Here is a 22792-nt window from a genome sequence, read left to right on the forward strand (position 1 = left end):
CACCCACATTGGCTTCGCGCTCATCCCGGTCGTCTTATTACCATCGCTCGTTAATTTCGCAAAGAAATTCAACAAGGCTACTAACAGCGGAAATCGTGCGAAGGAAATGGCCGGCGCGTGTTTGCATAATAAATCCGAATCGACAATTCCCGACGGGAGCTGTCAAAGTGTTTCGCACGACCGACGCACACGATCCATACATGAATTTGCAGAAACTTCAATCCAAGACCTGTGTGCGGCTTATTTAGATTACGTTAAAGTTATTATGCTGTGCACGTAGTGCACGCTGTCTATCATATGCCTGTTCGCCGGCATCGCCGCATAAGCTGGTATATAAAGAATTATTTGTTGCATTATCTTTGAGCAAATATTTTTAACGCGCATCCGCCATCGTTTCGTAGAATAAAATTATATCGCTTCACAAATCAGTTTTTCTTCTTATCGCTCTTTTAGTGGAATTAAAAAGAAATTTACTAGCAAAGACGAAATCGTCGACAGTAATTTGTAATAATGAACAATTATCGTACATTAATAATTTTATATAAATAATATATTGTCACAATTTTTATGCAAATCTGTAAATATATATGAAGAAATGTGTTATGATTAGTGATAACATTATTTGCAGAGTTATTTACAATTTTGCCTAAATATTTGTAACAATATAATACGCGAAAATAAGAGAACAATTCGCGAAAGTAAAATTGTCGTGATTTCTCTGTTTATTTGCTCGATGAATATGATGGGTATCTATCTCTCGATTGTCGTCAGCAAGAATTGCATGGTAACCTTGTCGGCCAGTTAATACAGATGAGCTGCAAGATCATGTTTGATTTTATCATTACTGCGTCCGCGGCATTTAATGCGACTGTGCGTCGCGCTCGCGTTTCGCCGTCTTCTAATGGCGAACCTACTCTAATTATAGCGCGTCACAAATCTTGGCGTAATCTCAATCTGTCTTATTTATAAAAGGCAAATTTATAAAGTTTGCAGCGCACGTTAAATGCATTAAGGAACGTAAGCAGCAACATTTAAGCAACAAACCGATATCGATTTTATTGCAGTCGAGCGTTCTCGAGAATGCAAAGCATTTTGAAACTTAAAAGTTTTAAGTTAAAACCGTGATTGATCGATTCGCATACTGCTTAAGTTACACTCCTTACGTTCTTTTATTTCTTACAGTTTACTTGAATTACGTACATTTTTCTCAGCGCATCGTTTTATTTCTTCGATTCTCAGGTAAATCGGCTTGCCCGCTGAGGCAGTTTCGATGCGCCAATGGCAGATGCATACCGATCTCGTGGGTCTGCGACAAAACCGACGACTGCACTGACAATTCCGACGAAAGTCCGGAGGAATGTAAAAGTAAGTGCAATGCTTCGTTCAAAATGTCGCGAAATACGTATCGTTATACCTACGTGACACGGCATGATCGCGCACACGTTTGCGCAACTCTTCAGCACGTTAAATTCGCATATGAGCTGAAATACAAACATCATTTTACATGACAAATATTAGCACCGCATAAACAAACGAGCCACTGGTTGTTTCGCGGCCGAGTTTTGTCAATTTCTGTTCTATCATTTTCACCCATCGTAATTAGATATTTTCCTTTAACGACCACTTTGATGTTACATCTTGATCGCAATCATGAAATCGGGACTCGCAATATTTGCGACGAAATTTTAGAGAGAATTCTAATTGCTTTATTTAATAATTATTTAAAAATAAAAATTAAAAGTGATATCGAACATTTTAGGGGGGTTTTAAGTGAATTGAATTTTGATTTTAATTAAATTTTGTTTACCAGATATTATTTGTGTGTGTGTGGAAGAATTGTGAAACACATTTACAAACTTTTCACCTTTGTTTGCATTTTAATGCATTTTATCGTAACACAAATGATGCATGCATGTTTTTCGCGGAAGATAAATTAGCGCAAAAATTTCGAGCGATGCGAAAGTTGGAATAGCAAAGTATTCATTTATATTCCGGATTATATCGGAACATTCTTTTGCGACAATACAGGCAACATGAAAATCTAAACGGTGTCGCAAAGACGTCCAAAAAAGTTTTTATATTCTTTTTTTTTTCGAACATTTTTCAGACGTTTTTACAGTGTCTAAAAGATTCCGTCTTTTAGATGTTATAAAAACGTCTGGGGAAAATATTGTATATTTGTTAGAAAACTGCAATATCGCGAACTCGTGCGACGAACGCATTTCGCACAGCAGGTAATTGAATATTTATGAGTCGCATTGTTTACGACCGCGATGAACGGTGACGGAAGTGATATCGCTTGCGTAAAGTGACACGGTGGGGAATTATGGCGAGACGTTTCGGAAATTTCGCTCTATACTACTGCGGAAGTGTATGTACTCGCGCGCACATGTGTTCGTTAATTAAATGAAGCGATCTGTTGACAAACAAGCGCGGCATGTTTGCTCGTTGCGTTCTTGCGGCGTTTTATCGATTCCGAATAGATGTCCCAGCGTAGCACGGAACTAATTTTCGCAGTTACGATTTAAAGCCAAGCTGCCTGAGCCAATCTCGACGGCCGCGGCATCTGATCGATCGCTCGTCGGGATTTGTTTACGAGACTCCGTGCGTCAACCGAATCCAATCGACGCGTAGTTAACGGTTAATAACTACAATAATGTGATATAACATGACAACAATACCGTGTCAGAGTGTGCCGTGATTCGATACGAATCCGCACATTTCGCAAAGCGCTTTGCTAAGATAATATTTGCAAATTGTGCAATTTTTATTAAAATTTGGTTTATAATCTGCACAATCAGTGTTATTATATGCATACATACATCGAACGTTATTTTAAATTAATTTGTTAAATTAATTTAAATTTGTTAGAATTGTTTGAAATTAACAACCAATTTCAATTTATATATAATTCTATTTATTAAAACCAATTATAGAATCTGTAATACAATTTACAACTGATTTCGAGATTAATCTATTTATAATTTGATATGTCATACAAAAAAACATTTAAAAAATTAGAGCCCGCATGTACTAGTGACATTTATGTGTGTATTCCGATTCTTCAAACATTTTTATTACAAAAAATTCTAAAAATTGTGGGAATTAAGGACAAAATAGATAAAAGAAATACCTAAATAATTAAATATTAGTTGTCAGAAGAATATAATATTAGGTTTAATATAATCAAAATAAAAAAAGACAAGCGATTATCGCGTTATTTACGACCGATCGATAGCTCGAATTTATAGATGACTCCGCAAAAGACGACTCTCTACCTGAACTAATTGCTCCAAATTCATAACCAGTTAATAATACGAATAATAATACAGCATATTATAAGGTCATTATAACATATATTCTATCATATTATAATATTTCTGTAAAATAGATTTCCACCTCGAATTCTGTCGCGAGTTATAGATATGTGGATTTATCAAATATTCATTGTATGAATAACTTGAACTAGCAAAAACATATATTCGCTATAAATATATATTTTTTAGATTAGGTTACATGTAAAAAAAAAGAAAATGACTTGCATATTGTAAAAAAATTTATTCAAATGCGATTTTGAATCGAATTGAAAAGAATTAAGATACGATTTCATCAATCTTTGTCACTACATATACACATAAAACAAATCGAGTTTGAAATTTGCTCCCTTTTGCTTGTCAAACATAGATATGCATAAATAAAATATTCGTCCAACTTGATAATTATTTTAGCTATATCGATTTTTAAATCGCATCAAAGAGAAAATGTCATTAATAATAATGTTGCCGGAGATATTCTAGCGGAGAATCGAGATTTTAAATTACAAACGCGATAATTTTATCGACACATCCTTGACTTATCGTGTATCTTCCTATAAGTGCGTATCGTGTAATAACCTACATGACACCGTACTTTTACGCGAGTGCATTTTTTTGCAGATAAAGTGATTGCGTTATGAACGGCGCTGCCTGTCTTCGTGTTAGTCCAATTGTATCACAGTAATCGGGAAATCACTGATACTCGACCTATATTATTCTTCGATGCGAAGTATTTAAGCGTTCATTGACTCAAACTGTTCTGAACAAAGATTAAGACAGTCCGAAGATCTTTGATCCTTGGAAATTGTTTCGATTTCTGCAAATGCATATTTACCTCTCGGCGATAACAGTAAACTTCGCGTGCTGGCGCTTTTTCAATCGTTTAAGAGACTCGTACAGTTGAGCAAATATTCTTCTAACAATACAAGTGAACGGAAAACATAGGAGTTTATTAAAAAAAACTGTAATTGAAAAGTCGCAGAAATGTCTAGCTACATAACGTCGCTCACAGCCAGTTGAAACTTTGTTTTTTTGTTACAACATTCTTAATTAAAGTTTGAATAAAAATTATTTTTGCACGACAAATTGAGCGAATAAGCAAAAAGATTATTATTTATCTCATGAATAATTAACGAAGAGTATTTTCTTTTGTATTATATAAAATGTTTCGGTAACAGGTGCATTTTACGAGCACAATTGTATTTTCGATTAAAAATTGAAACAACTTTCATTAAAATTTAATTAAATATCGTATTTTTCGTAGTTTTTGAAAATTTGATATTAAATTTGTATTTCTCCGAAGGGAAAGAGGGATAATTTGCCTAAATTTTTTCAATTTAATACTCGAAAACTTATTCAGACATTTTTGTTAGGGAAAAATTATTTTCCTCTTCTACTATCAAGGATATCGTACATAATTTATCTTTATAACACAAATGATTTATGCGTTTAACTGGAAAGATCACAGACGTAACTCAGCGATAATAGACTTTGTTCGCATCGTGAATATAATGAGCGGCAATCAGAAAATCTGAAGAGTTCACGACGCAGTTATCTCTTGCCTTCCTTGCACTCTGGCTCCGAGGTTTCGCGATGAAAAAATAGGCAAGAACGAGGAACAGTTATCGTTGTATAATTTTATAAATGTGTGATTACAGGCCCGTCGCGCAATTCTGCACAAATTGCGCGACAAAAACTCGCCGTCCTTGCCTATGGTTTCTCCGATCAAACGTGGGAGAATTGGCGCGGTATAAGACGCAGCTTCTCGTTAATCTTGCATCAGACAGAATGTTACGGAATTTACTGTTTTGTAGAAAATCAAACTGCGCGTTTGCGCATTGGTTTTCCATTATTTAAATTATTTGATTAATGAAGTTTAATGTGGATAATGTTGAATGACAAAACAGTTTAGAACTTGTACGATATTATTTAATTTCTTCACCGCAATTTTCTCTCCTTCCGTCGTCAAAAATCAAAATAATTTTTCTCTAACAAAAATGTCAAAATAATACTTAATAAACGCTACAATTTTTGTTGTGAACAATTGAGATAAATTTTCTTTGACACAAAAGTAGAAATATTGATTCTTTTTGAATGAATTTTTAACAATGGATATTGTGTTCTGTTCGACAATTGTAGCTACAATATTATTGACTAATTCATATTTAACTTGTCATGTACATCATGTCGCGACATTTGACTTTCTCATTTATTTGTTGTTTATTTCGTGAAATTAGTCTTGTTGTACAGTTTTATATTATTCTCTTGGCGATGTAACGTAATTGTACTTCGCAACGTTAAATTCCTCGTAGAAGATTTCCTACATTCGTATAAATTGTGTTACACAGAGAGCGCAAATAAACGGGCGGCTAAATAAGCAACTAAATAGACAAACTGCGGCACGATAGTGCAGCGACGTGAAATAATAAGATAGAAAAGGCAGCGGGGAAAGGAAGAGATCGGAGCGAGAGAAAGAGTGTCGTCTAACGAGCGGAAAGAAGCAGTAAAAACGAATGGGGAGACTGCCAAACGAACCGCGCCGACTTTACCCTTTGTCGTTTCTCGGAACGTTCGCAGGGCTTGCATTTTGCACGCAGATTCCGCCTTGTCGTGGCCCTTTTGTTCCCTTTCCCTTTGGTTTGCTCGTTGCGTGTCGTCTGCCATTTCGGTCTCAAATCCCACTATTACTTCTGTTGTTGATTTTCTTTCATTTGTTCAAACACATATTCCGATTGTGTCGCCGATTTTGTCTTTCTTTCGACAATTAATAAGCAGTTTCACTTTTGGACGATCAAATTCTACTTTCGATAAAAATCGATTAACGACTGATTGCGCATGCTTTGTATTTTGTAGAGGGAGTAACAGAGTTACAAAAATATTCAAGATTAAACTGTGTTTTCCTTCAATTGCAGACTTTTTGATCGAAGTATTGATTCCTTCTTTAAAAAAGTCAGTACTTTAGAAATATATCGACATATAAAGAACTATTAATCACAAAATTGATTAAAAATCAACAGCGGCTTAAAGTTAGTCACAAGCGTGAAGGCTTGAAATAGAATCGAATTTTGTGCATGATATATTCGTATCTCAACTTATAAGCCGGCAAAATCGTCAGATGTAAAATTGGTTTGAGGAATACTAATCTTACGTTTCCCGACCAAGATTTTTCGTTAACCGTTCGACGAGAAAAAGAAATACGAAAGCAATCTGTAAATGCGCAAATGCACTGATGCGTGATGGATCGCAGCATCCGTTAATAGCGTCGATCTCGCCGCCTTGACCACCGCGACCTAAGGCACAGTGCAGTGCCATCGCTGCCATGCGGGCCCGCAAGGCCCAGGCGATGTTGCATCAGGCCCCTGATTCATTTTTTTTTCTCGCCCCCTTATTTCTTTCACGTTGGACTCATTCTCGCCGCGCGGTTCTTCCTCCAACGGCATGCCACCGTTCGTTTAAGGTCGCTGCATTTTGCAGCGCAAGGCCTGCGCCGGTTGCATCAGCATCAAACGAGACGACGAGGAAGGCCGATTCGGCGGGTTGTGCGGCGACTACCGACGCACTATATAATTATGGTGAAAGCCAGTCGCGACATGATGTATGTGTAGGGATCGCATGATCTGCTCGAACCAGCTCGCGCATTGGCGACTGCTTCCTCGAGATTTTGTGACATGCGTCGCGGAGATAAAATCGGAGTAAAAAAAAAGCGGAGTAAAATCTTATAGTAAAAAAAAAAGGATTTTTTATGACTGACAGCTACAGTTTTATTCGATCGACCAGTTATTTAAATAATTTCTTATTTCTATTTTATACATTCAAATATCCGTATTATCTATTATTCATTATAAATAATTTCTGAGTATATAGTTAAAAATATTATTTTTCAAGTGACATCTGGAAAAATCGATAAGGACATATAAAATCTCGGTCAGTAAAGCCAAATTTAGTAAAAAAAGTTTTTGAAAAACCCGTGAAAAATGTGTTAACGATTTGCAGTCTCTATCGTGAGAATTTCCGAACTTTATCCTATGCTTTCGTATTTGAACACCAATTGGTGCTTAATGATGTTTAATTTGATTGAAATCAATCGACCGGTCTGCGTCACTGAAAAAGTGCCAGCGAAATGTCGCGACAATCATTGATCATTGCTCGCTGTCATTCCAAGTGAATTTATTTTTATTACATTCATTAAGAAATAGTCATTAGTCAGAAAACATAAATTGTAAAATTAAATTTATTAAGATAAACATAAAAAGAATATTTAAGAAATATTTATTTATTATTAATTATTTGTCATTAAAATGCAATGTATTATATTGAAATTAATATTTTACTTTTGATTTCGTTAAATTCTTAAATTATTTGATTAACTTGAACGAAATTTTCCAAACATTTCAATTTGCAAGATATTTATATGTTTACCGAAAAGGAAGCATAAAGCCATAATTATTATGAAACGTGTAATAATTTATCGTTACTAGAAATATTGAGCGATTTAAAGCCACAAAATTGCAAGCCATTGAAAATGGGGGCCTTCTCGTGAATTAACTCTTTAATTGTGTCACACTAAATTGCTTTTTTGAACTTATCAACGTGCGGGTTGAAATGCGCTAAAATAACCAGATTAATTACAACATATTTTAGTTATAAAATAGCAATGAAAAATTTTAATTAGTTGTTTATTCTCTCGAAATTCTCGATTTTAGTTAAATATACATATATATTTAATTTGTGCACGATATATTCGCTACTTAAACATTAAATATATCAGAGACGCAGATAAAATGGCAAATTATTCGTTGTTCGATTTGAAGTAAATTTTATCTTGAGCAAAGATGCAATTGTCGATAAATATTGTCAAATATCGAATATTGAAATTAAGAAAATTATCACGTTTAATGACATTACTTTCCGAGACGAAAAATTGATCCAATATTTCGCGAGAAATAGCGTATGCTTCAATGCGATAATTTTGAAATTACATTTAATTGTTTTTTAAAATTTAAAATCGCGTATTTATATTTGTTGATTTAAGAGTGCTTGAGATAATATGGTGGATTGATATTTTCAGAGAACAATTCAATCGAGTTGATATTACTTTAAATGGATTTGAATGAGCGAATAAAACATAAATAACATGTAAACTCGTACGATAATCGTAATAATGTCCCGAGATAGTAAATATCGATTGTGACAACGAGTGAAAAGCTGATATTGGCGGCGAAGTATGGCGCCACGCATTTCACAGCGAATACATAATGCACATAATCGTCGGCAATGATAGCGCCAAAGCGTATTATTATCCATTCTATTTCAGCCTTTCAGGTCGTTGAATGGCGAACATAGCAGCGCGTTTTTCCTCGACTAATAAATTGATACCTTGTGTGAAGTGACGCTTGCGTTGTATTTTAAATGAAATTGAAACTTTGCGATTTTCTGCCAAACAGTATCTTGTGTGACAAAATTTCACAGTCGATTTATTTTTGCATAGAAATTTCTGCCTATCAGTTAAAAGGACTTTATATATTCATAGATAATTACATGCATATAGATAGATATGCAAATGTCACTAACGCGATTACAAGACAATCTGTGACAATGTTAGATCTAAAAAAAAATTGTAGCAGGAAATTGCAAGATTTTGTATCAAATATGTAATGGATATCAGCTTTATTATAAACGATGTTATTTCCTTGGAGATTGAAAGAGCCGAACATTTTTTAAATAGATATTATTTTATTAATGATATTTGTAACTGAGAATCCAGATATAATAAAATTAATTTGCAACCAAGTTGACGGTTGTCCTTTATAATTGACAAGAACAGTGGATTTCCCTTTGGTTCTGAATAATTGAACAATTTTGCTTTTAACCCAGAAAGTTGACGTTATATATTTAGAATTACTTCGAAGCTTCGCGACATCGTTCGCATTGATGCATATTGCTTCATGAATTGGACATGCACGATAAGAGCGCAGCAGAAAATTTTTATCTCGCGGATGGATGCGCGGTATTATGTGCAGAATTCTAAATAAAAAGATGTCAACGCACACGTACACGCAGAATAATGAATATCCGCGCATCCATCATTAATGTCTAATATTACCGGCTTGGAAAATGCATGGATTATTATGCGACAACAACCCGCGGCGCAATAATCACCGCGTAATTTGATACAATAATTACATGACGTACATTAATTAATCATTTGCGCGTTTAACTCTCGCGATACTGTCCGCAAAACTCTGCGCGCTCTCCCATCACAATGCATTTCGGGCGCGACCAATGACCCAGTAACGAGAATGGCGTCGCGCAGCGAGAGAACAAAATCGTTATTAATTTTTTATCATCGCGCAACTTCTGACTTTACGCGTCCTGTCTCGCGAACGGATTACGTAAAATGCCGCTCGACCTTTTTCCACGCGAAGAATATATCGGACGGCTTTTTGTCGATTCGTAATCGATTGGAGAATACTGGCGCTGTAAAACGCTCGGCATTTCCCCGTCGTTGTATTAAATTTAAACGGCACGCTGCAACTCGAGATCCAATAAATTAGTCCATGTGAATACAATGGGCAGCCTCGTGACACATAGTTTCAATTAATTCGTCCACGTAGCTTCTCGCTATCGGCGGAAATGTATAGAGTGTGCTCTGAAATTGATCGGAAATATAAAATTTGCACTTTTATCTTTGGAAAAAAAAATTTCCAAAATGAATCAATATGTCTTTTTCTATATAACAAAGCTTGATAATTTGCTACAAATTTGAATACATTTTTGTTTTTGATCTTAATTTAGCTGTCTGTTAAAATATGAAATACTCTCGTTATTTAAAGACACGTCAGTATTGCGAGTTCAATCAGAAACAGATTGATCGATTCGCGTGGAAATATCTCGGACAACCGAGAGATCGCTGATAGAGCGCGGATCTAGTCACACGACAGTAAGTCAAGCGCGTGAAAAGGGAATGACGAGACGGCTGCACTTAATCAGAGATGCGATGCGGGACGAGATTCTTACGGTCGGAAACTGGTCGCGATCTTGTCTCGCGTACGTCCCACCTTTTAACGGGCCACGCCAACTCACCGCACTTTGTGCGTACGCTTCATTTTGCGTGCGTATGCATGCACGTGTAGTGGCTACAGTGTACTACAAAAGTATTCGCGCTTTCTTAATCGTTCATTTCAAAGATCATCGACATTTTTTTTCAAATATTACAGGACTTTTAAAATTTTTAAATATTTCTTTATATTCATGATTCGTGTAACTAATTAGTTAACGATGATGACCGCTGATTGCAAATAGTTACGGATTGTTTAAGGAAAGCTGTATAACATTTTTAATAACAATGAATAGCTAAAACTAAACGTGAAAAAGGAGTAACGAATCGACAGTCGACTTATGTTGTATATGCATGGATTGCATATTGTATAAATCTATATATTGAATATTGCATTCTAATTTATTGCATATTGATCGTTCGGTGGCAGACAACATTCATTTATTCATTCGACGCCATAAACTTTAGATGCAAATATCTCAGAATCGTGTTTTTGCAAACAAAGCGTCATTCAGCTCTTTGATTGTCTCCAGCTGTTCAATCGAAGCAATTTTATTATTTTTTAATATTCCATGTGGATCCTATAATAAAAATGGATTAAATATCAATGAAATGTTTTCTGGAATTTGAAAAAAAATAGGAATAAAAGATTATTAGCGGTTAATTTCTTTTTAATGGAAGTATCAAAAATTTATCGTATTTTTTTCAACTTGTAATGTTAAATCTGCTGCTGCGTTCGACTTACTTTTGTCTTTTAAATATGTTAATTCCGTAATGTTTGTCGTGTTTTTAAATTTCATGGTTTTATATTTTTTTAATATTTTGTATATTTAAATGTGTTACATTAAAACTTTTTAATGTATTTAAATATATTTATATATATTTATACATATGCAGTTTAAAGAAACAAATACGTTAATTAAAATTTTGCTATAATGTATGCGTGTAGTATAGGCATCCATTTTAATTTGCGAACGTAAAGGAAAGGATGTCCAAACGTTAAACGTTTGTACAAAAAGAAACGGAACAGCAGGATTAAATGGATCTGTAATTAAATCTTGTATTGAATCTTAAATTATTAAATCTCATAAAAGTGCGTCTGCTTCGAATCTAAGTGAAAACTTAGGCGACGATAAATAAATTTATTATCAATTACATGCTTTCGTTTACATAACGCCGATAACTTTCTGAAGTCCGCCAATATCTTTCGTTGTGCTACTTCCTAGATTTTGCGCTGCGTTATCGATGCTATCTTCGTGTTATCGTTATGCCAGCACACGCATTATATTCTGAATACATTCTTGAGAAATGATGATGCTTTGTACTTTATTCGCGCATTACGATCGCGTAAAAGCGCTGCTTTTGTGTACGGGAATACGGGTTTGCGTAATTCTTTGACAATGCATATCAACGTCGAATGGCAAAAGAATCGCGAGATGAGTGTAACCAGAAACGTCATGCAAATTTTTGCGTCAACAGACCGTGCTGCTTCAACAGCTGTGTAACTTTGCGAGGAGCAGCTAGAGAATTCTTTTTGAAACGGGATAGCTCTCTCACAGTGATTTTTATTTGCCTTTCTCGCAATATACGCAATATAAAACTTCATATATCACGCAGATGATAGATGCACACGTTCCTCTCTTTACACAGATTGGACAAAAGAAAACTGTCCTGTTTAATTTGTAACCAACTGACTTACACGAAAAATATCGAGATGAATCAATTTTGTTTTCGTTTCTGTATAATGTCGTACGCTTCCTTTGAACACAAAATTATCTATTTCGATATTTCTCCCATAAATCAATCGGCTGCGAAGTAAACGGAATGGAAAACTTTTCTTATTGTTAGTCTGTTCTATGTATTATTTTGAATGCTTTTATACTATTTTAAAACTATGGGTGACTATTTCTAGCGTGGATTAACTTTAACCATCGATTACAGTTAGTAGACGCTAGAAATAGTCACTCTATATTTTACAGTCGTGTGAAAAATGTGTTTAAAAGTAATAAACTAATGTAGGAGCAAAGAATACGAACCAAGCGCAAGCTGGGACGCGCTGCAAATTTTTTTTCCAAGTTTTGAAATAAAAAAGCTTGGAAATTAAATTACTCCGCAAAGTGACGAATAGTCGAGATCAACGTGTTTTGCGCATACGCTGAGCTGACGTATTTAGTCAACTTAAATGTTGGCGTGGCATATTTCGTTTCGGCTCGAACATGTAGGAAATTTAATCCTTATATTTGTTCCGCAGATCTCATGCTACTCAAAGTAACAAATATATATATATATATGTATAAAACTTTGTTTTTTTAAAAAGCAATGCTCGAAAATGGTTAAATTTATCATGCGTATGAAAAAGAAAATTCAGTCTCTGCCATTGTCTCCTAAAATAAAATATTTTTCTATGCATGACGGAAGAACGTGGCTATAAAAAATTTATATTTTAAATATTTTCGTGATTAAAATATTCATTGTTTAATTTAAAAATGAGAAAATAAGGATAATTATACATATAAGCTAGCTTATATAGAACGTTCTTAATCTGTTGGATAACTTTTTTATCTTCGGAATTGTTTGATCGATTTTTATTTAACAATACCATTAATATAACCATTCTTCTTTTAGAAGTAATTAAAAGTAGCTAATAATTTAAAAGTTTCTTTATTTTTGTCGCGTGCGATTAATATATCGATGACTTTAAATTATAAAATGACGTGTTATCTACGTCTATTTATATAACGTTGATGTGTAATCGATAATATTAATACAATAAATACATTTAATAAGAATTAAATAAAAGTATTTTTACACAAGGTACAAAGCAGTACAAGTTTGCTGTCTGGCACTGTCCGAGCTGCATGAGCTCGATTTAAAAAAAAGTAAATTGTTTAGAAAACTTTGGTAAATCTAACTAATAGTAATTTTATAATTAATAACGTAAATAAAAATAATTTTTTGAGAACGATAATATATGAAAGAAATCCTTTGTTAGCTCAAGAGCGCACAAACACGCTGTGTTGCGACTTGAATCTTTTCACTCTTTCGCGAGGCGGAATCGTTTCCAACCGATTAGGGGCTCGATGCGAAGTCCTCGATCTGTCCGCGGCCGGGGCGTGCGCGATTTCCCCACGTGCGATTCAGGAAAAACGGCAAAAGGCAAAATGTGCCAGACACGCAACAAGGATCCGCAACAGTCGCGCCTTTGATTCGCGCTTCCCTTACTCCCTTCTGCCGTTGCTGCCGCGTGTGTGCCCAGGTCCATATATAGGCGCCCCTTTGCCGATCTGTAGCCTTACAGAATCTGCAGCCGCCGCGAACGCGAGTGCATCGGCAGGTGCAAGCTGTGTGCCGCTTTATCGCCGCGCGCGTGGAATGTACAGTTGCGAAACGCGTTCGCGATCCGACGAATCTTTCTTCTGGTGCTTTCAACTCGCTCTCCGCGCGCGGAAAGGGTGAAAAGTTTAAATAATAGACATTTTTGTTGAGCAATATACGCCAGTGGGATTTTATTAGCGACACCAGTGATAATTTTGCAGACTTGAGCAAACTGCTGCCGAACGAATCTCGCTTGAGAGTCTCGACGCGTTATAATGGCGTCTAAATAGAACATTTTTTTGCATTTCGAGAGGAGATTAATAATAAAGCGTAATAATAGCGCGGTCGTCTCGTCGATCGATGAAATAATAAGTGATAAACGACCGCGTTTTGATGATAAAGGATCCCGCAAAGGATTATTTATCGAGACTGCAGTTTTATAATTTAATTTCCACAAAAATGGACTGCGATTCGCGCGAAAAGTTCACTTTTTAATCAGGACACCGAGTTTCTTTCGAGTGCATCGCAGAATTGTACGCGCGGCGAGCGATTTCGAGTGATACAATTCAGGCGACGAATAGAACGCGACGATGCAGTTCGGCGGTAGAAGTTCGACGCGCTTCTTGGATGCGTTTCGGTGCATTCTGTTACAACTCGTATGCGCGATTATTCTTCCGATCGGCGCTATTCATCATTCGCCTGTGAACATTTCAGACACCCAGGAGTGCAAGGAGTCAGACTTCAAGTGCACCAATGGCCGATGCATACCCAATATATGGCATTGCGACGGCGACCGAGATTGTCCGGACGGCGCAGATGAGGATCCTGCTGTCTGCAGTGAGTTGCAAATTTTTGATAATAAATATATCGTTAGTTTCCTAAAAAGATTTATTAAAAATTCTTGATTGACAATTTTTATTCGCTAATATGTCGAAATTTATTTGAGAATTTCGACAATTTTAAATATTTATACGATTACGAAATTACTTATTTTGGATCAAAATTCGTTAAGTGCCACGTCTTAATAATCGCAGCAAACATTCCATAATGCGAATAGCTTTTAATTAATTTCCTAGCGGAAAGCATTATTCGGAAATTCTTGGTAAAAAATACATTTTGAAGATTAATTGCCGGGCAAAACAACCGGTATTTAATAGCTGGCTCAATCGCGGATTTAATATTTGCTACGGTAGAACGGATATGAAATTAAGATCTCTCCACTGCCTATAAAATATTTTTATTAGCATTCGCCTTTTTGCACATGTATACAGCGAACATGAAACTAATAATTTACGTGTTGTCTATGAAAACCTAATTACCTTTTATAAGCTCGATAAACTTGATTTTATAAAAGCAGAGTTGCGAAACGGTCTTTGGACATTTTATAATAATGTTTCATAAGAAAATTTATGCACGCTGTTTTTTTCTCTCGCATTTTTCATTAAGATATAAATCTGTAAAAATAACAGGAGTCTATTAATTTTTTACGAGTAATATTATTAACACGTTAACCGATAAAATAAATTTGCCGAATGTAGTGCGTCCCGGACTGTAAAGGGTCCTGGTATGTGAAAGTGCAACTTCGGAGACCGGTTTCATGCGGATGTAATGTATTGACATGCAGTGTATCCCTCGTTGTTGGGAGTACTTTTTATTTCTGCAGAACATTGGATTATGATATTATAATTCGATTATATTTGATGAAATCGTCGACGAATATATTGAGACTTGCGTTTCGTTTCTTTTTTGTAATTACAATTGCAAAATGCCGGGGTCGTTTTGTGGGTCCGTCGTATATATTTGCATTTGTTTCTATCTTGAATATATTCTAAGAGCGGCATTGATTTCAATCGAATAATTTAATCGTATCCGGTTGATTCTTGAAGATCATAACGACGATCGTAATTACATACTAGAATGCGCGTTTAATGTTAATTACCGCATGCTGACGCAAAAGCCCTTTTGACCGACATAATCACGCATGCATTTAATCATTTTAATTATGATGGAAATGGCGATCGCGGATCATTAAAAGTCCACTTCAATTATATAGCAGAGGGTGATCGAGTTTTATCGTTGACGTATATTGGAATATGTAAAACGATAGTCTTTCCAAAAAACTATCAATCATCGTTACGGTCTTTCAAACGCGCAATCAGCGAACTTCATTTTCCATCTATTTAATGAGCGACAATGCAGTGAATTATTTTATCGCGCTTTACATTAATTAGATTATTATCATTATTAACAGCAGAGGAATAAATAAATTATGAAATCTAATTTTTAGTTAGTTTCAAATATATGTTATGCGTATATTTCTTTTGAAATAGAACTTCCATGGAATTTTGGAAAATTTTGTGGAAAAGAGATGGATAATGTTAAATAATGAAAAATTGCGATAAATGATACACTTTTTTTAAATAAATTCGAAAGAAACTGCTTTTAATGAGGGACGCTCTGTATAACATTACATACGCGATATTATTTTGCAAAATGAAAAGTTATCTCAATGTTCCGTGAAATATTCATATGAAACATGATCGCGTACGTAACTCTTTTATTTCAACTTGAAACTGAAAACAGCAGCATGCTAATGCGCCGAATTTCAAAGGTCGGCGAGTATTTCGTTTACCAGGCATTGCTATGCATTGATATAGTATCGAAACATCAATACTTTGTTTCTGGTATTCTACAGTGGTATTCTAACGTTTTGGCATCGATACTGTTAGCGAAAGTAATCTAATCTTTATTTCTAAATTATTAGATTTAACGGAAACGTGAAATTGAAATCTTCCAAATTGCATACAGCTGCAATAAATAAAATAGTGCAATTTATACAAAATATCTACAAAACATCGTGTCTCTCAGGCGCGTCTTTCAGATTTGTGTGAGATATTATTATCTTTCGCCAATGTATCGATTATATTAAATAGAAGTGTAATCTCGTAAGAGTCACGATTTATGAAAAATCGTTAATCGTAAACATTTGAAAAAAAAAAGGAACGGTACCGTGCAGCGAAACGGAATTTCAATGCAGTCTGAACGAGTGCATCCCGAAGAACTGGCTATGCGACCACCAGGTGGATTGCACCAACGGTCTCGACGAGAAGAACTGTCACAGTAAGTCGCGCGGATAGGACACTTTAGCGTGTAGGTATTACCGGAAAGCAGCCAAGGAGAAACGGGATCAACCGGAAAGCTACGGAACAAACGAGCAGTGCGCAAAATTGCGGAATCGCAGATTGCATCCCGATGCCCGATACGTTTCTTCGTTTGCGAAAACGATGGAACTGGGTTTTCGGTTCATTAACTGCATGCGAATATGTACATGAAATAATGGCAAGTACGCGAATTAACAGGAAATTACGTTATTCGGTACAATAATTTTGGGAAATGAGGTAATAACAAGTACGGGCGTAAATTCGCGAAATCGATAGTAATAAAATTATGATGTGGCAAAAATTAACGTAATTTCACGAAGCGCAATAATTATCATTTGTTCCCGTTTAGTATCATTTAGTGCCATTTATACCTACCTCAATTACTAATCAATAGAATGTGCAGTGCTTTTACAGAACGTTGTTTGCAAGCATAACTAAATCTTTAAACGACAATTTCGGTGTAAATTTTTATGAAATTGATGCTGTTACATTTTTCGACTGAAAATTATGTATAATCTAATTTCAATTTTTATAGAAGCAATACGGAATTTGAATTCTCAAATTATTTAACCGACGTAATGTTATTTTTACATATGCTGTTAAAAGCTGTTATTGCTCTCGATGCAAGAATCTTGTTTTTCAAAATCTCAACCGAATATCTGAATCACAGAATTTACTTTGGAGGACCCGTGTCCTCGTGAATGTTGAATAGTCGCGTACAAATCGGTCCAACGGAATTATCATGTCTTGTAGGGACCAAGACCTGCACGCCGGAACAATTCACGTGTCATTCGGGCAATGGGGAGTGCGTGGCATTAACATGGATGTGCGATGACAACCCGGACTGTTCGGACGGTTCAGACGAGGCTGAGTGCAGTAAGCTTCTGCACATAGGCTACTTTATCCGTTTTTGCACTCTCTTTTTTATCTATGTTTCATCACATTTTGCACGCCGCAATCATCCGTCAGAGATGAATAGCTGGGATGAAATCTTTTATTTATATGTATATGCATGAACTGTAACTTATATTGACCTATGCATCTCTGGAAAATGTATTTAATCGGAAATCTTTATTACACTATTTTATTAATAATCAGGAAATTATTTTATTTATTTTAAGATCTTATGTAATACTTTAAAGATACGATTTGCTTGAACTTTGAAACTCATATATTTAGAAACGCTATGAATAAAATCACTATTATATACATTCAATATGATGTGCGATAGGTAATTATAACACTGTCAGTCATCTGGACATTATGTGCGGAATAAAATTAGTGCTGTTTTTAATAGAAAACAATATAGAAGTTCGGAAATTGATTATTCCGCTATATAATTTTGTACTTTTCAAACTAACTCTTCGATTTTTTTTTTTTTTTTTTTTTTAATTACTTTCGATGAAAAACTTTGCTAATTTGTTCTGTATCCATCTTGTAAATTTATTATCAAATAGCAATTAAATTGATGATTGAGTGGAACTTTCTCGGAGCGAACTAATATCGATTTTGACTGATAAGGATTACTTAGGTGACGGCTTGTAACTAATCGCATGTGTGAATCTGTAACGAAACAATATAAATGGCGACTTAAAAATAATTATAGGTGCTTTAAACGACGCTTTAAATACACACATCATACCATATCTTTAAATCTTAAAAATAAGTTGCACAAGTCACGTTTCATTATATTTTTATAAATAACAATTATTATATTTGTTTATTGAAGTTGTTTCCGTAGCGCCGTTGATTTTCGCCGATCTTTCTTTCCTTGCTACTTTGTCGGTCAATAATGTTAAGATTCGCAGGAATTGATGGTGGGTGAAATCATTGGATCACGCGGGAAATAAAATTTGCTGGAAATTTTGTGCAAAATTGAAAAATCTCTTGTAAATACATCTTTAATTATTTCGGGCATTTTTTTTTATCTCTTTACCACTTTTCATTTATTTGTATTATTAAATCGGCATTATCGAACCAGCGCAGAAGCGAATTCACACGAGTGAGGAATTATTGACGCGGAAACGAATATTATCCACGATCCAATTGCTGTGCTCTGTAATTAATTTTATCTTTTATTTTGATGTAAATACATCTTTGACGTTAAGCGTAAGTATCTTACCATGTTTATTATCTTGTTTTCTTTTTCTATTGAGAAAATTCTCAATTATGTAAAGCATGCAATTTAGATAGCTTTTTTTATAAGATGTTAAGTCGTGTCGTGGATATCGCTCGGAGAGTAGATAATTATCCCACTTGAAATTACTCAAGTGACTATCAGAAACTTCTGATTTCCTGCGGAACTTGTTTCTTTGAGAGCGCAAGTGATCGATTATATAATTCAGTAACAGCACGGTCGAGGAAAAAAAAGGAAATTCTTTTTCCACATCTAATTTATTTAATTAAGGCGTTTCTTCCCGGAGTGGTATTTGCGCGCAAGTCGTTAAAGCTTCGTGAATCTGTGTTGTTCTTATCGCAGCATAGATCTTTGTAGCGTTATCCAAATTACACGTTCACGTTGAATGTTGTTGATTAAGGTATGATATATATTTCTCAGTCAATAATTAATTTCCCTATTACAATTAGCGATTAATAACAAGGTAACTCAACCTAATGTGGCTTACTTAAAGTTCAAGCACTTTTATGTTTACGGAAGCAGTGATACTTGTTTCACTATAAATGTGATCTAAAAAATAATCTATGTATAAAAAAATTAAAATTTTATTTTATTTAAGAAATTATGACAATATCAAGCTCAACGATGAACCTTTATTAATTATTATAAGAGGAAGTTTGTTAGCAGAGCGTAATAATGCTTAAACGGCGTCATGTAATCTCTTATTGTAAAAAAAAAATTTAGAGCTATTGCAAAAATGAACAAAAATATCGCGAAGGGTTATCGGATCAGCTGATATCACATTACGTTTTCCACATAACATATTGAAATTATTACATTATATTATAAATGATTAATTTGTAATGCTGAATTCCAAATCATATCCTACGAATGGTTATCTTACGTGTTTTTATTATTATTGCAATTATTTATAGAAATATGCAATTATTTGCATTTTTATACAATTATTGGTACATTCTGTATTGTTGTGAGCATTATTTATGTTGATTTTGCCAAAGTTAATTGTAATTATTGTATTATTTGTAACTTTTTTTTGTTTTTTGTTTTTATTTTTCTATAAATTCTGTGTTTATGTTAAAAGAGTTTTGTGATATGACAAATATTTGCAATAATAAGTGAACATTTTTAATTATTGACTGAAAATATGGAATTACTTCAATAAGCTTTGTGCTTCTACGTTGATCAACCGTTAACTTTTCTATTAAGACCGACGTCGTTCCGCGAAGAGAATTTTTATTGCGAGCGGATCATTTCACAACTCTGAAACATGAAAATGTTTTGCCCCAGACGACACTTGCCGGTCGGACGAGTTTACCTGCGCGAATAAGCATTGCATTCAGCAACTGTGGGTCTGCGACAACGATAACGATTGTGGAGACAACAGTGACGAGAAGGATTGCGGGCCGATTACTTGTAATCCTGACACTGATTTTGCGTGTTCCGAGGATTATTGCATAACATCGCGGTGGAGATGCGATGGCGATTACGATTGTCCTGATCGATCTGACGAAACAGGATGCAAGGTATTTCTTAACTACTCTCAATCTTTATCGGCTAATTTTATCAAAAATATAAAAGAAATTTATATAAATTACAACTTTTTTTTTTGTTTGCTTGAAAGGAAATTCAAGAAATATGTCTGCAATTTGTAGTTTATATAATACTGTGAGATATAATCTAACATTTCTTGAAATTTATGTTTCTAGGAACCTCCGGCTGGAAAGAAGATAAGCCACTGCGACAAGGAGTTTGATTGCGATGATGGCGTAACTTGTATCCACCAGACTTGGGTGTGCGATGGCGAGAAAGACTGTCCAAATGGTGCGGACGAATCCCCACAGAGATGTCAGAATGTCACCTGCAGACCCGATCAATTTCAGTGCGAAGATCGACGTTCTTGCATCCCAGGTACTTTGAATATTTGAAATAAAATTGGTACAATCCAAATGTTGAATTAATCACAGAATTACTAATGACAAGTCAAACAAAAATATCGTTTAATTGATGATGTGCTAAAACTTGATTTTACGATAATTATTGTAAAATAGTTTTTTATCTACAAATTATTTTAATTAAATTTAATTTAATTAAATTACTTTATACTTTACATTTTTATACTGATGACTTTTATCTAATCTCTTCTTAAGCTCAAGATTATTTTGTTCTTGTCGTTTCATTGTGCTATCAATGTTCCAGTCCACTTTTGGCAGAATTTAAAACAGAAATCTATACTTTTATATAATAAAAGATTCAAAAAATTGGAATACATAAAATATACATTAGTGATATATTTTTTATACATATGTTTTGATTTTTCAAATCGCTGTTTGCATTACGCAGTTTGCAAAATTATCAATAGAATTCTATCACGAATTCTGTCACGAATTATAAATCGTCTAGAGTTTAACAGAAATATATTTTTAGTTTTTTAACTTGACTATTGGACATTAATTTCAAGAATTTTGAAATGTAAAACATGACTTTCTTAATCATACATTTAAAGCGTTTTATGCGATAATCGGTCTTTTTCGGATTTTTAACGATTCTTTTATTTAGGTTATCTGTACTGCAATGGCAAAGCCGAATGCGCTGACGGAAGCGACGAGAAGAATTGCACGAGCAAAATCGAAGTCTGCGATCCACAGACTCAGTTCAAATGCGGAAAAGGCTCATGCATTCCCCTGAATAGGGTCTGCAACAAATATCCAGATTGCATCGGCTCGGAGGACGAGAACGAGGAACTCTGCGGTGTGAACGAGTGCGCGAAAAATAATGGTGGATGCTCGCAGATTTGCGTCGATCTGCCTATCGGTTACCGATGCGACTGCCAACCGGGATACAGACTCATTGACAATCGCACATGCGATGGTAAGAGAACAGCATTCGTTGAATTTTTAAATGTTGTCGATGCGTTAATTTCTTAAGACTTGTTATCTTTCATCGATCTTCGCCAAGTCTCAGCGACTGTTTGAATTATGAAGTGTTTCATCTTTCAGATATCGACGAATGTTTGGAGCCTGGCAGCTGTTCTCAGTTTTGCCAGAATGAGAAAGGCGGTTTCAAGTGCAACTGCGCCCCAGGTTATCTTAGAGATCCGCGCAATTCAACACGCTGCAAAGCCGCGGAGGGTCACGCGAGTTTATTATTCGCCCGTCGACACGACATCCGAAAAGTAGCTCTGGACCGCCAGGAAATGACCGCCATCGTAAACAACACCAAAATGGCAACAGCTTTAGACTTTGTCTTTCGTACCGGGATGATCTTCTGGAGCGACGTCAGCGAGAAAAAAATTTACAAGTAAGTCGTAATTGCAGCTGGGAATTTTCTTTTTCTGATGAAAGAATATAATCGAATGATATGTTTAGAGCTCCAATCGACGAAGGCAATGAGCGCACGGTCGTTATCGAGAATGATCTTACCACGTCAGACGGATTGGCAGTTGATTGGATTTACAGTCACATTTATTGGACAGATTCCGGGAAGGATACCATCGAATTAGCCAATTTTGAAGGAAACATGAGGAAGACTCTGATACGAGATCGCATTCAAGAACCTAGAGCGATAGCGCTGAATCCTTTGGAAGGCTGGATGTTCTGGACGGACTGGAGCGATGAGGCTCGCATTGAACGGGCTGGCATGGATGGCACTCATCGATCGGTAGGAAACTGAAGCTGCTTATATTAATTAAAAATATCCATTACTGATATTTTAAAATTATTACTCTTTAAGCGCTACAAACTTCCCTAATTTAAATTATCGAGGAAGTTACTTCTTTTTATCATTGTTTCAACCAACAAAGAGATTCATA

The 22792-nt window shown here is 35.1% G+C and overlaps 1 protein-coding gene across 3 annotated transcripts in view; it reads left to right on the forward strand.

Annotated features, from left to right (window-relative positions):
- LOC105673917 (very low-density lipoprotein receptor-like) overlaps window positions 1-22792 on the forward strand; it is a 32471-nt gene that overhangs the window by 3214 nt on the left and 6465 nt on the right. For 2 of the 3 annotated variants that reach the window (XM_012369902.2, XM_012369904.2), the window contains exons 2-9: window positions 1240-1365; window positions 14401-14523; window positions 17601-17723; window positions 20272-20507; window positions 20691-20892; window positions 21541-21852; window positions 21981-22281; window positions 22350-22641. In XM_012369902.2, coding sequence (XP_012225325.1) covers window positions 1240-1365; window positions 14401-14523; window positions 17601-17723; window positions 20272-20507; window positions 20691-20892; window positions 21541-21852; window positions 21981-22281; window positions 22350-22641 — 1715 coding nt within the window. Of the gene's footprint in view, window positions 1-1239; window positions 1366-14400; window positions 14524-16686; window positions 16807-17600; window positions 17724-20271; window positions 20508-20690; window positions 20893-21540; window positions 21853-21980; window positions 22282-22349; window positions 22642-22792 lie in introns of all 3 variants that reach the window. The other variant, XM_012369903.2, reaches the window with a different exon arrangement.

The sequence above is a fragment of the Linepithema humile genome, chromosome 2, assembly GCF_040581485.1.
Source record: "Linepithema humile isolate Giens D197 chromosome 2, Lhum_UNIL_v1.0, whole genome shotgun sequence".
NCBI lineage: Eukaryota > Metazoa > Arthropoda > Insecta > Hymenoptera > Formicidae > Linepithema > Linepithema humile.